Source organism: Hirundo rustica, chromosome 4 (assembly GCF_015227805.2).
Source record: "Hirundo rustica isolate bHirRus1 chromosome 4, bHirRus1.pri.v3, whole genome shotgun sequence".
In the NCBI taxonomy this organism is placed as follows: domain Eukaryota; kingdom Metazoa; phylum Chordata; class Aves; order Passeriformes; family Hirundinidae; genus Hirundo; species Hirundo rustica.
In genome coordinates this window covers 157450-173021 of record NC_053453.1, presented here as the reverse complement: position 1 = coordinate 173021, position 15572 = coordinate 157450, and the positions used below count along the sequence as shown (strand labels likewise).

The following is a 15572-nucleotide window of genomic DNA, read 5'->3' as shown; positions in this document are numbered from 1 at the left end:
CTGCTGTGCTGACAGGGGGGGTGCCCTTCACACGAGGATGTGTGTGCAGGTGGGGGGCAACGCTGGCTCTTGGCACAGGCGGGTGCACACCTGCTTACGGGGTGTGCGTGCTCAGCCCAGAGGGCTGTGGGTGCCCTCGGCACGAGTGTGCAGTCTCACAAGGGTATGCGCGTGTGTGTGAATGTCTGCGTGTGCATGCTGGCGAGTGCATGTGCCCTGTGCACGAGGGGCACGCTCGCGGCGGGGGGTGCACCCAGCTCGGGGGTGCACGTGGGCTCTGGTGGGTGTTGGGGCATCAGGGCACACTGGCGGCAGGGTGGTGGGATGAGGGTGACAAGGGTGCCTTGGTGGTGGGGTAGCAGGGTGCTAGTGTGCCAGGGAGCCCTTGGGACGATGGTGAGGAGGTGATGGGACCCCAGTGCCCTGGTATCAGAGTGACAGGATGACACAGCGCCCTGGTGACAGGATGCACGGGTGCTGTGGTGCCAGGGTGATGGCTTGATGGGGTGACAGGTGCTGGGGTGCCACAGTGATTTGGTGATAAGGAAATGGGGTGCAGAGGGGCCGGAGTGTGGGGGTTACAGGATGATGGAGTGATGTGGTGACAAGGTGCCCTGGCGACAGGATGACGGTGGCCATATAGTGATGGGTGACAGCTGGGGTGCCACGGCAGCGCAGTGGTGGGGTGACAATGGGGTGATGTTGGGGTGCCCAGGTGCCTGCGGGGTGACACGGTGTGTGCCTGCAGGCGAGGTGGGGGTGCAGGAGCTGGGCTGCCATAGCGATACGGTGTTGGGGTGACACTGGGGTGCCGATGGGGTGTTGGGGCGCCCACGGTGACATGGGGTGTGCCTGCAGGCGAGGCGTCAGCTCAGGAGCTGTCGGCGCAGGTGCTGAGCCCGTCGGGGCAGCGGCGCGAGGCCGAGGTGGTGCCGGGGGGCGCGGGGGTGTACAGCGTGCGCTTCGTGCCCCAGGAGACGGGCGCCCACACTGTCAGCGTCAAGTTCCGGGGGCAGCACGTGCCCGGGAGCCCCTTCCAGTTCACCGTGGGGCCCCTGGGCGAGGGCGGCGCCCACAAGGTGCGCGCGGGGGGCACCGGCCTGCAGCGCGCTGTGGCCGGCACGCCAGGTACGGGGGGCTCTGCCAGGTGCGGGGGATGATGGGGGCCTGGGGGCTCTGGGGGGATATGGGGTGTGGGAGTGATGGGCATGTGGGGGCAATGAGGGGTGGGTGCTCTTGGGGGGATGTCTGTGGGGGTCTGGGTGCTATCGGGGGTGTGGGCGGCAGTGGGGGGGTTGGTGCCACGTGTGCGTGGGGTGTTGGTGAAATTTGGGGGCTCTGGGTGCTGTGATGGGGGATTTGGGTACAGCTGGGTGTGGGGGCTATGGGGAGGGGGTGTTATGGGTGGTCTGTGTGCCATGGGTGGGACATGGGTGCTATTGGGGGGGTCTGGGTGCTGTGGAGAGGCGGGTGCAGGTCTGTGCTGGGTGTCACCATCCTGGGGTGCCACTGAGGGCCAGGGTGACCCCGGTGATCCTCCCCAGCTGAGTTCAGCATCTGGACGCGTGAGGCGGGCGCGGGGGGACTCTCCATCGCTGTCGAGGGGCCCAGCAAGGCTGAGATCTCTTTTGAGGACCGCAAGGACGGCTCCTGTGGTGTCTCCTACCTGGTGCAGGAGCCAGGTAAGGGGGGGCTGTACCCCAACACCCCCAACCCTCCCAACCACCCCTAATGTCCCCCAGGGTGCTCAGCCTGAGGCTGGGGCCACAGGGCTCTCATGTGAGGAGAGACCCACATGCAAAGGTATCCCCAGTTAAGGGTGTCCCCGAGGGAGGGTGTCCCCAGATAAAGGTGTCTCCCTGCACAGGTGTCCCCGAGGGAGGATGTCCCCAGACAAAGGTGTCACTCTGCACAGGTGTCCCCGAGGGAGGATGTCCCCAGACAAAGGTGTCACTCTGCACAGGTGTCCCCGAGGGAGGGCGTCCCCAGATAAAGGTGTCTCTGTGCATGGGTGTCCCCCCGTGAGGGTGTTCCCAAAGGAAGGTGTCCCCGTGTGGGGGCTCCCTGCCTGATTGTCCCATGTCCCCAGGTGACTACGAGGTGTCCATCAAGTTCAACGAGGAGCACATCCCTGACAGCCCCTTTATTGTCCCTGTCGCCTCCCACTCTGATGATGCCCGACGCCTCACTGTCACCAGCCTGCAGGTACTGGGGGCACGGCGTGTGAAACTCTGGGGCACCCCTGGGCTCAGGATGCCCCCCGGGTCCCCAGGTCACTTCTGGGCCACCCGGAGCCTCTTTTGCACTCTTGGGATGCCAGTTGTGTGCCCGTTTGGGTCTCCTGTGGCACTCTTGGACTCTCTTGGGCCACCTCTCCCTCCCTCATGTCATTCTTGGAACCATCTCTCTCTCCCTCATGTCACCCCTAGACCACCTTTATGCCACTCCATGCCAGCCTTGGGACCTTGTCTGGTGCCAGCCTCACGTCCCTTGTGTCACATTGCACCCCTGTGTCACCTTTGGGACCACTGTGTCGCCCCTTTGTCACTCTTGGGACTCCCTGGAGCCACCTCTCTCTCCCACATGTCCCTGGTGCCACCCCTGTGTCCTTCACGTTGATCCTGGGCCACCTTGCACTCCCGTGTCACCCTTGGGCCCCATGGTGCTCCCCCTGCCCCCCTGCCGTGTCCTGCACCCCTGTCACGTCCCCCCATTCCCTGGGGTGTACCGGCTGGCATCGTTCATGATGCGCCTCCGTCCCCCCACGTCCCTGATGCCACCGTGGTGTCCCCACAGGAGACGGTGGCAGTGAACCAGCCAGCGTCGTTCGCAGTGCAGCTGAACGGGGCGCGTGGCGTCATCGACGCCAAAGTGCACACGCCTGCAGGGGTGGTGGAGGAGTGCTACGTGTCCGAGCTGGACAGCGGTGAGGGGACACGGGGACACCGCGGGGACACTGCGGGGACACCGCGGGGACACCGGGTCTGCGGACGTGGGGTTGTGGGCACAGGGCACAGGACATGGGTGGTGTGAGGACATGGGGCTTGTGAATGTGGGGACGTGGGGTATGGGGACTGAGTGACACAGGGACACGGGGACACGGGCCACGGTGATGTGATGGCATCCCCCCGACTGGTACACACGGGTTCTTGCATGGGGTGTGAGGACACAGGGATGTGGGGGTGTGGGACATGGGGACACAGGACACAGGGATATGGGGACATAGCTGTGTCCCCCTGATATGCACTGGGGCTCCTGCTGCGCAAGAGCAGGGGTGTGGGGACATGGGGGTGTGGGGACACGGGGGTGTGGGGACACGAGGACCCCGTGACATGTCTGTGTCCCCCAGACCGGTACGCACTGGGGTTCCTGCCACGTGAGAACGGAGTCCACTCCATCGACCTGCGCTTCAACGGGCGCCACGTGCCCGGGAGCCCCTTCAACATCCGCGTGGGCGAGCAGAGCCAGGCCGGGGACCCCGGGCTCGTCACTGCCTTTGGGCCGGGCCTCGAGGGTGGCCGCACAGGTGACACTGCCGTGGAGACAGGGGCAGGGACACGGCTGTGGGAGCGGGGTGGGCACGGAGACACAACTGGAGTGGTGGTGGCAGGAGAGATATGGCCGTGAATGGTGATGGGGACAGAGCCACGATGGAGACGTGGCCATGGGGGTGGCAGTGGGGATGTGGCCGTGGGAGTTGCCATGTTGGGAACGTGGCCATGGGTGGTGACCACAACTGTGTCCTGGTGTCCCACTCGTGGTGCCATCCCCATGTCCGTGTCCCAGGGGTGCCCTCAGAGTTCCTGGTGCAGACAGCCAATGCAGGGGCAGGAGCACTGGCTGTCACCATTGATGGCCCCTCCAAGGTGGAGCTGGACTGTACTGAGGTCCCTGAGGGCCACCGTGTCACCTACACCCCGATGGCCCCTGGCAACTACCTCATCTCCATCAAGTATGGTGGCCCCCACCACATCGTGGGGAGCCCCTTCAAGGCCAAGGTCACTGGTATGAATGGGGGGGACCTGGAGATGGGGAGGGAGATGGGAACTAATGGGGACACGGGAACTTAGGGGGACGTGGGGATACCAGAGCCCCCACCGCATCAGGGCAGCCCCTTCAAGGCCAAGGTCACTGGTACAGATGGGGTGGGGGTAGACACGGGGATGGGGGGCACGGATAAGGGAGATTGAGGGAGGAGAATATGGGGGTCCCTCGTGTGGGGTGACAAGGGGTCAATGATGGACGTGATGGAGGGCTGCAGGAGGGCCACCCTGGAGGGATCCTGCGGGTGACGTGGTGTAGGAGCCCCAGGATGACATGGTGGGGGTCCCGGGGCGGGGGGGGGGAGTTGTCCCCAAAAGATGTCCTCATGTTCCCCAGCACAGTGTGATGGGGGCTGTCGCCACGGTGGGGGTTGACCGTGTCCCCCCTGTACTCCCCAGGCCCACGGCTGTCAGGCGGGCACAGTCTGCACGAGACCTCGACAGTGCTGGTGGAGCCGGTGGTGAGGGCGGGGTCGCGGGGCCCCTCTGCCTTTGGGGGGGTCACCAAGGCCCCGTCAGACGCCGGGCAGGTGGTGGCCCGGGGGCCAGGGCTGGCAGCCGCCCGCCTGGGCCACAAGAACCACTTCACCGTGGACTGCAGCAAGGCCGGTGAGGGGCACTGGGGGTCCTGGGGGCTTGGGGTGGCAGGGAGGGGCATGGGCTTGGAAGGGCAGATGGGGGCTCAGCAGGGCGGTCCAGGGCTCCTAGGGGAGTCCTGTGAGGGCTTGGGGGAGAGGCGGTGGTGGGTCTGTGGGGTGTTCAGGGAATTCTAGAGCGTCTTGAGAAAGGATGGGGTATGTTAAAGGGGGGCCTGGGGGTCCTGGGAGGCGATGGGGTGGGTAAGGGGGGGAGTTTGGTGGACGATGCAGGGCGGGGGAGTTTGGGCTGACCCTGGGGTCTCAAGCTCAGGGTTCACCCTACCCGTGTCCCCCCCCCAGGAACAAACATGCTGCTGGTGGGGGTGCACGGCCCCAAGGCCCCGTGCGAGGAGGTGCACGTGAAGCACGAGGGGAACCGCGTGTACACGGTGACCTACAGCGTGCGGGAGCGCGGCGAGTACGTGCTGCTGCTGCGCTGGGGCGACCGCGACGTCCCGGGGAGCCCCTTCCGTGTCACCGCGGCCTGAGACCCCCCTGGGGATCCCAGAGGGTCCCGGGCCTGTCAATAAAGCACTGGGAGAAGAAGAGTGGTCCGAGTGATGACAGGGGATACAACGCGGAGTGGGGCTGGGAGGGTGCCGGGGTCCTGGGGGACTCTGGGGAAGGACACCAGATGTAGGGGTGTTCTGAGCTGGACGTGAGAATTCTGGGGTGTCCGGAACAGCACAGAAGGGTTTGGGGGCGGTCCTGGGGGTCCGGGGCAGGATGATGCGGCCCGAGGGGGTCCAGAGCAGGTCATCCTGATCCTGGGGAGCAGAGGATCCTGTGGGCTGCAGGATGGGATTATGAGGTCCTGGTGTGGGATCGTGGGGTGTGGAACAGGACCCTGGAGGTGGCCTGGCAGGGTCTGAGGCAGAATGCCCGAGTCCTGAGGGGGCCGTAGGGCGATTCCGTGGCAGAACAGCGGCGGCCTGGGGGGCCCGGGGGGCTTCGGGGGGTCCCGGGCGCTGCGCCCCGGGGCGCCCTAAGGGCCCGCGCCTTCCAGTAGGGGGCGCTGTGCAGGGGAGCGCCCCGCGTCCTCTCAAGGGCACGGCGCGCTGCGCATGCGTATGGCCGCGGGGCGGGGCCGGTGCCGGGCGTGGCTCCCCCACGGCGGTGGGCGGGGCCCGGGCGGTGTTGCCGGGGCAGCAGTGGGCGGGGCGATCCGCGAGCGCGGCGGCGCCGGGACCCGGAAGCGGCGGGACCCGAAGCGGCGGCGGCGCCCGGTCGTTCCCGGTCGTTCCCGGTCGTTCCCGGTCGCTCCTGGTCCCGACAGCCGCTGCCGCCGGCGCGTCCCCATCCCGCCGGGTCCCGGCAGCGGCTTTCCCAGGGTCCCGATCCCTGGGTCGGGATTCCGTACCCAGCGGGCCCCGGGCATGGCGGGCCGCGGGAAGCTGATCGCGGTGATGGGCGACGAGGACACGGTGACCGGGTTTCTGCTGGGCGGCATCGGGGAGTTGGACAAGCACCGGCGGCCCAACTTCCTGGTGGTGGAGAAGGAAACGAGCCTGGCCGAGATCGAGGAGGCCTTTCGGTGTGTGTGGGGGGGAAGGCGGCCTGGGAGGACACCGAGGGGCCTGAGGAGGGGTCTGGGGGTCTTAGAAGTGTCAGGAGGGTCCGTAAGGTTTGGGGGGTGTCTGAGGGGTCCCGGTGGTGCTCTGGTGAGTCCCTAGTGGGGTCTCAGAAGAGGATCCGGGCAGGTTTTGGGGTCTGGGGGGTCACAGAGTTCCTGGAGGGGAGAGAGAGGGCTCGCAGGAGTCTCGGGCCAGGAGTGTTTAGGGGACCAGGGGGTCCAAGGGGTTCCGAGAAACGCGTCCCACCTCACTGGGGCACCCATGGTGGGCCCTCTGTACCCCCTCACTCTCCCCTTTTTCCCCGTTCGCAGGGGTTTCCTGGCGCGGGAGGACGTGGGCATGATCCTCATCTCGCAGGCCCTGGCGGAGCAGATCCGGCCGGCAGTCGCGGCCCATGCCCGGGCGCTGCCCGCGGTGCTCGAGATCCCCTCCAAGGACCACCCCTACGACCCGGCCCGGGACTCGGTGCTGCGCCGCGCCCGGGGGCTCTTCGCACCCGATGAGCTGCGATAGAGCCCCCCAGGACCCCTCAGCCCCTCCCGACACTCCCCCAAATCCCCCTCTGAACTCCCTCAAAGAGGTTCCCCGATACCTCCAGTATGTGCAACCCTCCGTGGCACCCTCAAACTGTCCCCTGCGCCCGTGGCCTCTTTGCGCCCAGCCACGGGTGACGGGCACCCCCAGGCGCTCCCAGACAGTCCCTGGTACCTTCCCAGCGCCCCCAAACAGTCCCCCACCACTCCCCCAAATTCTTTGTGCTTGACAGCTTGTGATAGCCCTCCCTGGTACCCCAAAACAGCCCCCAGCACCCCACGGCCTGGGGGTCTCCACCCCAGGGAAACCCACCCAGGGTCCCCCAGCCCACCTGGGGCAGTTGTGCTTCATGCCTGGGAATCCCCACCCCAAGAAGTCCCCAGCCCATCCCAGGGTGCTGCTGGGGGTCCCTGGGGTGTCCTTCAGGTGCTGGGGGGCTGTGGTTGCCCCGTGGGTCTGGGGGCTGACACAGGGAACCTGGGGTGTCTCTGAGGGAGCCTGGGGCAGCCACGGGGGCCTTGTGGGTGACCCATGACGATGTCTCAGCCGTGTCCCGTGATGGGGAAGTGCCACCACTGTATCCTGCTGAATCCTGCCAGATCCTGCTTGTGGGCAGGGAGGGACACCTGGGGGGGGCAAAGGAACACCCCAAGGACACTGGGAGTTGTCACCGTGACCTTGTCACCGTTCCCCCAGCTCCTCCCCAGCCTGCTCAGCCCCAGCAGAACCTGGGGGGAAGGTTATTTATTGTCCTTCCCTGGTGCTAAGTGTCACTTGTGTCCCCCGTGTGTCTCCCTGACAGTGTCCCCAACATGTGCTGACACCACTCATTGTCTGCTCTGCTCTGTGGGGTGCTGTGGGGGATGGAGGCATGGGGGGACAGGGATGGGGGGCACTTGGGGATGTGGCACAGGGACATGCAATGGGGCATGAGGTGACAGAGATGTGGAGGGCACAGGAGCACCCTGAGATCCCTCCATAGCCCCCCAACCTCGAGGGGCCAGCAGGGATGAGCGCCTGCACCCCACAGTGATCCCCCAGGGCCTGAGGGGTGCTGGTCTGGGGGCCCCATCCACCCAGCCCTGCCCCTATGGTTCCCACCCTCCATGTCCCCATGCCCCCACACCCCTCAGCAGCCCCTGCGGACAGAGGTGACACACAGAGGGGGCCCCGAGGCTTGGGGCGGTTTGAGAGGGAACCCGCATCTCTGGGGACCTGTGTGGTGGCCATGCTGGGGACACGCAGTGCTGGGTGGGCACAGGTGGACACGGACACAGTTGTCACAGATGCCACACACACGGAAGTGTCACACACAGGCCACAGAGGTGTCTCACACACAGGTGTTACACACACACACACACACAGAATCCCAGAACAGTGTGGTGATGATCCAGCCCAGCCCCTGCCCAGGCAGGGTCACCTGGAGCAGGTGACGCTTATCCAGGTGCATTGGGATGTCTCCATGGAAGGAGCTGTCCCAGTGCTTGGCCCTTGCGTGATGGAGGGAAGTTCTGCCCCATGCTGAGCTGGGAGTGTTGGTGCTCAGGGCCTGACTCCTTGTCCTGTCGCTGGGCACCACCGGGCTGTGTCTGGCACCATCCTCAGACCCTGGGGAGATTGTGGGGATTGGTGGGAGATTGTGGGGATTGGTGGGATCGTGGGATCCCCCCTCAGATGTTTGTATGAATTGGTGCAGTCCCCTCGGGTGAGATTTGTGTGGACTCAGGAGCTCTGGCAGCCAGTCAGGCACAGAGGGGGCACTGCCAGGAGCAGCAGGAGATGGAAATGGCTCCAGGCAGTGCAGGTGACCCAGAGCGTGGTGACCGGGGCAGGCAAACAGGACTGCTGGAGCAGCAGCAGGGCATGGCGTGGCAGTTCAAGTGGCAGGGCGTGTAGCAGGGCACAGCCACCCTCCTGACTCTTGAGGTGAGCTCACCTCAGGTGGGAGTTGTTTTTTTCACTTGTCCAACTTGATTAGACCCAGCAGTAGTTTACACGCTGACAAAAGCCACTGCTGGCAGGAGCATGGAGACCCAGACAGCTCCCCAAGAAACATGCAGCTGTCCGGGTCTCTGGCTGCAGGGAGTGTCTGAGCCTGCTGTTACTACTGGAGGTCAGTGGAAGCAACATTGCACGTGGTGTGGATCTCAAAGAGGAGGTGGAGAGGCTGAGGATTTTCAGGGAGTGCAAAGGAGAAATAAATAGACCGGTGGAGCTGCACCCTTCCGTCCAGGAGAGAAATGCAGTGCATGAAAGCTCAGCAAGAATCAGAGTAGCCCTGACCCTCTTGCCATCAGGCAGGAGGAGACCTAAAAGCTGGGGAATGGAAATATGTCCTTGCCTGGGGAGGCAGAAGAATCCCTTCCTGGCTTCCCTCACCTTCCCAGACGCTCTTACAGAAGAGATATGAGGTCCTGGATTTTGAGGGTCAGGAAGATGAGTGTGGAGAAGATCTACCTGGTGGGTCTCCCAGATCAGTGCAGTCGATCAGACAGATCCCAGCTACAGTTACTAAGAAAAAAAGAAGGGCGGTTGTAGTGGGTGACTCACTTCTGAGGGGAACTGAGGACCCTGTGTGCCAACTCGACCCATCCCACAGCGGAGTCTGCTGCCTCCCTGAGGCCCAGGCAAGGGATATTGCTGAGAGACCCCCTGGACTAATTCAGCCCAACGATTGCTGCCCACTGCTCGTTGTCCCGGTTGAAGGGACAAGAGCACAAGGAGGGACAAGAGGTGGTGGTCTAGATTCCTTTGGTAGTAAGGATGAATGCCAAAGGAAAAACCATGAGATCAAAAAGTAGCGTAAAGATGATGCCATTTGGTGGAGTTTGGGGTTTTTTGAACATGAGGTGTTTTGTATGACACCAGGCTGGAGACAGATGGGGTTCACCTCTCTAGAAGAGGCAAAAGGGGTCCAACCTGTGAATTGGGAGGGCTGATTGAGAGGGCTTTCAGCTAGGTTTGCGGGGAGAAGAGGATGAGACCACGCTTACTAGAGATGAAGCTGGGGGCAGCAGGCCGGTGTTGGGGAGAGATCGATAGCCTAGCTGAAGTGCATCTACACTATTGGGAGTTAGATTTGTTTCTTTTTTACTTACAGAATTTTCTCCCATAAGTTGCTAGGAGACTACTGGATATTATGGGTACTTGACCAAAACAAAGAGGTGGCCAAAAGTCGGGAGGGGGAAGATCACACGAGTTTTTGGGGCAAGTAAAGGATGGGGCTGGAGGCAGGCACCCTCTCTTGGTTTTGGCATCGGAGGGAGGATGGCCAGGCTGCTGTTTGCTCGGGAGGGGTTCGCTGTCACTACCAAGTCCAGTCCTGAGAAATCTACCATCATCTCGTGATGGGCTCGTGTGCCCCGGAACTCTGAGCTCGCCTCCACCTGCCCTGCTGGGCTGGCCCTGGCCCGTCGCTGTTTTTTCGGCACTGCTTTGAGGCTTTTTGCTACTCTGTGTCCCTGCACTGCCCTGCCCTGCCCTGCCAAGGACATCCCTGCTGGGACATCCCAGCTACCACCGCAGAGCTTCTGATATACCTCAGCCACCAGCCCGGGATTTCCCACCGTCCCAGCTTGGTGCTCTCAGGGTCCTGAAGGGGCACCGAGATCAGACTGCCCCAGGCTTTGTGAAACAAAGCCCCTCGAGGTTCCTCGTTCTGTTTGTTATTAATGCTGTAGTTGTTGTTGTTTGTTTGCCTTGTTATACTTACTAGTAAAGAACTGCTAGTCCTGTCCCCATACCTCTGCCTGAAAGCCCCTTTAATTTTCTAAATTATAATAACTTGGAGGGAGGGGATTTGAATTCTCTGTTTTCAGGGAGGCCCTGCCTCTCCCTAGCAGACACCTGTCTTTCAAACCAAGACATACACCAATGCAGCAGTGTGGGCAACACACAGGAGGAGCTGGAGGTTGTCGTGCAGCAGCAAAGCTCTGCTGTAGTTGCAGTGGTGGGATGACTCCATGGCTGGAATGCTGCCATGGATGGCTCCAAGCTCCTCTGAAGGGACAGCTGAGGAAGGAGAGGTGGTGTGATGACCCTGTACTTTAGGGAGTGCTTTGACTGTCTTGAGCTTAGTGGCAGTGATGATAAGGTCGTCTGGTCATGGGTGAGAATCAAAGGGAAGGCCAGCAAGGCAGATATCCTGGTGGGAGTCTGTTCTAGATCACCCAACCAGGATGAGTTATTCTATAAAGTGCTGGCTGATGTTTCATGGTTGCCAGCCCTTGTTCTTGTGGGAATCTTTAACCTGCCGGATGTCTGCTGGAAACAACAGGATGGAGAGGAGAAAGTCTGAACAGTTCCTGGAATGTGTGGAAGAGAACTGACTCCGTAGGTGAGCAGCTGACCAAAGGTGGGGCTCCGCTGGACCTGCTCTTTGCAGACTGAGAGGGGCTGCTGGAAGATGTGGTGGTTGGAACCATCTTGGCCACAGTGACCATGAAATGGAGTTTTCGATCCTTGGTGAGGTAACAAAGTGTGTCAACAAAACCTCTACACTGGACTGTCAGTTTGTGAATTTCAGCCAGTTTGGGACACTGTTTTGAAAAGTCCCTTGGGAAGCAGCCCTTAAAAACAAAGGCTGGGCATACACTGAGAAGGAAACCTTTAAGGTGCAGGAGCAGCCTGTCCCTGTGTGCATAAAAATGAGCTGGTGAGGAAGAAGCGATTGTCTCCCTGAACTTGGCATTGGTGAGACCACACCTCAAATCCTGTGTCCAGGGCTCATCCCACAGCATGAGCAGCAGGGCATTCTCTTGGATGGTGTTGTGTGAGGGAGATCAGGTGTGTTGACTGCCTTCCATCCAGAGAGCAGCAACTGTATTTTCCCCTATAATTTAATTCTGTTATTGTTTTGCCCTCAGCCATCCTCCCACAAAATCCTTCAAGAAATTACAGAGGAAAAAATAGAAGCTTCCATTTCTTGAGGTATTTAATCAAAGTCAGATGCCTTTATAAAATGGATTTAAATAAACATATGTAAAAGGCAAATGTAAGTGAACTAGCAGAGAACTGCTGTTTTACAGCAAGGATCACCACATTTAAAGTGTTCATTTGGGGTGGGAAGAAGGGCTGAGTTACGGCTGGTCAGCCTGGAGAACAGAAGGTTCCAGGGAGACTTTGGTGCCCCTTCCAGTACTTAAAGGGGGCTTAGAAAAAGGCTGGAGGGGTACTTTGGACAAGAGCACGTAGTGAGAGGACACAAGAAAAACGGCCTTAAGCTGAAGGTGGGCAGATTTAGATTAGGCGTTAGGAAGGAATTTCTGACTGAGGGTGGGCAGGCCCTGGTACAAGTTGGCCAGAGCAGCTGTGGCTGCCCCTGGATCCCTGGCAGTGTCCAAGGCCAGGCTGGACACTGGGGCTTGGAGCAACCTGGAATACTGGAAGGTGTCCCTGCCATGGCAGGGGTGGCACTGGGTGGTCGTTAAAGTCCCTTGCACACAGACCATTCCATGTCTCTATGACTCTGTGCTGCCCCTCCCTGCCATGCCCAGCACACAGAACAGCCCTCTGTGACAGCGGCCCTGGGCCGGGGGCACTGTGAGCACCACCAAGGCTGTGGGTGCTGTGGTGGTGGCCCGCTGGAGGTGACACCTCAGTTCTGGCTGCTGCCACCCGCGCTGGCACCGATGGCTTTGCTGTGGCTGCTCGTCCTGCTGGGCCTGGCCGGGCCCGTGGGGGGCACCTGGGACACCTGCAGGTGAGCGTCCCCAGGGGCTCGAGGGAGCTGGAGGAACACTTGGGGACCTGACTGGCAGGACCGGGGGGACAGTTGTCCCTCAGGGGTCTCTGGCCCTGCTGCCTCTCAGCACCAGGTGGGACCCTCAGCCTGAGCAGCAGCAGAGCAGCAGCAGCCACCAAGCGGGGCAGTGATGGATTTGTGCTTCCAGAGGGACCTGTGGGCTCCGGCCCCTGGCTTCTGACCACAGCTCTGCAGTTCTTGACTACAACTCCCTGGCTCCTGCTGTTGACACGTCCCGTGTTGTGGGTGGCACCGGTGTCCAGCCAGGGGCCTGGCCCGGCATCGTCAGCATCCAGGCCACCTGGAAGAACGGCACGTGGCACATGTGTGCAGGTGTCCTCCTCAGCTCCCAGTGGGTCCTCACGGTCGCACACTGCTTCGCCAGGGGCGGGTAAGAAACAGCAGGGACAGAGATGTCCCCAGAGCACGGGCAGGTGCCCAGGTCACAGCACCGCGTGCCACCTCCCTCTCCGCCTTGGGAAGGAGAAGGCCGGGAGATGCTGGAGCCCGTGGCTCTGCTCCACGATACCCCTCTCTCCATCTGCTCCCCAGGGACTACTCCAAGTGGGAGGTGGTGATGGGGGCCACGGATCTGAGCCAGCCGGGCCCTGACGTTGAGGTGAGACACATCCAGAGGCTGCTGGTGCACCAGCACTACGTGCCTGCCACGGCGAGGAACGACATCGCCCTGGTGGAGCTGGAGCGGCCCGTGGAGTGCAGCGACTACATCCAGCTGGGCTGTGTGCCCGACGCCTCGCTCCGGGTCTCAGAGCTGAAATCCTGCTACATCGCCGGCTGGAACTTTGCCCGAGGTGAGCTCCCGAACGGGATGTGAGCTCCAGAACGGGGTGTGAGCTCCAGAACGGGGTGTGAGCTCCAGAACGGGGTGTGAGCTCCAGAACGGGGTGTGCGCTCCGAGGGCGAGCTGGGCACCCCGGGGACGCGCACCGGCCGCAGACAGAGTCGGCTGCAGGACGTCAGCGGGGCCGGGGCTCGGAGCAGCCCGGGCCGGGGGAAGGAGCCCCCGCCAAGACGGGGCGCGGAACGGGACGAGCTGGAAGGTCCCTTCCCACCCAAACAATTCCTGCTGGCCCTGGGAAGGCTCTGCAGAGATGGGTCTGGCTCCTCCTCCAGGCCAACAGCAGCGACACAGCTGGACAATATCGCTCTGTGGGGAAGGGGCTCAGCCCCAGCGAGGGGAGGGGATGGGCACCTGCTGGGGGCTCATTCCCCCCTGTGCCCACAGCTCAGGGAACAGGCATGGTGCTGCAGGAGGCCAAGGTCCACCTCATGGACACGGAGCTCTGCAACAGCAGCCCGTGGTACGCGGGGGCCGTTCATGCTGACAACCTCTGTGCTGGGTACCCACAGGGCACCATCGACACCTGCCAGGTACGAGTGTGTGATGAGTCCCTCAGCACCCGGCAGCACAGGGACCCCTCATCCCCCACACACAGCCCAGCCCATCCCGTGTCCCCCACAGGTCCCTGTCCTATGTCCCCTTGTCCCCAAGGCCTGGTCCTGCCCACAAAGCCCATCCAGTGCCCCCAGCAGACCCAAAGTGTGGATGTGACCCCAGAACATCTGTCCTCTGCACATCTAGGACCCATGTGCAGAGATGGGAGAGCTCCCGACCTGCTCCAAACCCAGGGCCTGGAGGCTCCGGCCCCTGAGCAGAACCCTCCTGGGCTGGGAATGTGGACCTGGCAAGGGCTGGGAGAGAGGAGCCAGCGCTGGGCTGGAGAGAGGAGCCAGTGCTGGGATGGGAGAGAGGAGCCAGTGCTGGGATGGGAGAGAGGAGCCAGCGCTGGGATGGGAGAGAGGAGCCAGGTCTGGGGCTCGCAGCAGGCCCCCACAGTCCCTGAACCCTCTCTCCTGGCACAGGGGGACAGCGGGAGCCCCCTCGTCTGCAAGGACAACAGAGCTGACTACTACTGGCTGGTGGGATTGAACAGCTGGGGAAGAGGCTGTGACAGAGCCAGGCACCCCGGGATCTATACATCCACTCAGCACTTCTACAACTGGATCCTGCTGCAGACGGGCCTGAGCCCAGCAGAAAGAGCTGGTCCAGCCCCAGAGCCAGTTGTCACCTTGGCCCCTGAGCGGCATGTGAAACCAGAGGAACCAGAGGAACCAGAGGAAGACATCAACTTGAACCCTGAGTTCAGCCAGAGACCAGCGGTGACATCCTCGGGCACATCACTGCCCATGGCATTCCCACACCAGATCCTGGTGCAATTCTGGAATCTGCTGCAGGAGTTCCTGCAGTTTCTGAAGGACAAAAAAGCTTGAGCAGCAGCGGCATGAGCAGGATCCGAGGCTACAGTGGACCATGGCATTTCCTGCTGGGCCAAAGGTAGCCTTGGGGCCAGAAGCTTCTCTGTCCTGCCCACGCTGCTCTGCTGCGGCCACACCAATGCTGATGTGACTGTGGTGTTGAAGTAAAGTTTCTGTGTTCACTATTAACTGTGTTTTCAGCCCTGCTCAGTGCACCTGCAGGCTCAGAGAGTCCCTGCTCTGTCTGTCCATCTGCTGTGCTGTTCACATTCATTCTTCAGCCTGGAGAGGGCTTCAGGGAAACCTCGGTGCCCCTTCCAGTGCCTGAAGCAGGTTATAATGGGGGAGAGCAGCTTGCATGCTTTGCATGGGCAGGTCATGATAGGACAAAGAGGAATGGTTTAAATCTAGAGGAGGGGAGATTTGGATGTGGTGTTGGGAAGGAGTTGTTACTCGGGGTGGGGAGGCCCTGGAGCAACCTGAGATAGTGGAAGGTGCCCCTGCCCATGGCAAGGCTGGAATGAGGTGACCTTTAAGGTCTCTTTCAAACCAAACCACCCCATGATTCCATGACTGTCTCAGTATGTGTGTGTATTCAGCTCTCTGGAATGCAGCATCGTGTGCACACATGTACACAACACACACGCAGCCAAGAGCAATGGCCACATCCAACAAGTTGGGACAGAACCAGCCTCCGGGTGTGAGCCCCCCTGTGTCAGCTAGACAGACCTGGAAGGAGAAACCTCCTGTGCTCAGCAGCCCA

The 15572-nt window shown here is 61.8% G+C and overlaps 3 protein-coding genes across 4 annotated transcripts in view; all 3 read left to right on the top strand.

Annotated features, from left to right (window-relative positions):
- Positions 1-5227, top strand: part of FLNC (filamin C) — a 29613-nt gene extending 24386 nt beyond the window's left edge. For both annotated transcript variants that reach the window (XM_040061315.2, XM_040061314.2), the window contains 8 exons: positions 859-1128; positions 1545-1682; positions 2090-2205; positions 2797-2926; positions 3350-3526; positions 3787-4005; positions 4443-4652; positions 4982-5227. In XM_040061315.2, the coding sequence (XP_039917249.1) occupies positions 859-1128; positions 1545-1682; positions 2090-2205; positions 2797-2926; positions 3350-3526; positions 3787-4005; positions 4443-4652; positions 4982-5169 (1448 nt within the window). In that variant the 3' untranslated portion in view covers positions 5170-5227. The remainder of the gene's footprint in view (positions 1-858; positions 1129-1544; positions 1683-2089; positions 2206-2796; positions 2927-3349; positions 3527-3786; positions 4006-4442; positions 4653-4981) is intronic.
- A 640-nt stretch (positions 5228-5867) lies between these two features.
- ATP6V1F (ATPase H+ transporting V1 subunit F) lies at positions 5868-7223 on the top strand. The gene is made up of 2 exons (XM_040063185.2): positions 5868-6215; positions 6567-7223. The coding sequence occupies exons 1-2, from the start codon at positions 6058-6060 to the stop codon at positions 6766-6768; spliced, it is 360 nt and encodes a 119-aa protein (XP_039919119.1). The 5' UTR covers positions 5868-6057; the 3' UTR covers positions 6769-7223.
- Positions 7224-7477: 254 nt separating this feature from the next.
- On the top strand, positions 7478-14948 carry LOC120752061 (acrosin-like). Its single transcript, XM_040062715.2, has 4 exons — positions 7478-12923; positions 13085-13344; positions 13779-13924; positions 14417-14948. Exons 1-4 carry the CDS (start codon positions 12856-12858, stop codon positions 14822-14824), a joined length of 882 nt encoding a protein of 293 aa, XP_039918649.1. The 5' UTR covers positions 7478-12855; the 3' UTR covers positions 14825-14948.
- The last annotated feature ends 624 nt before the right edge of the window (positions 14949-15572 follow it).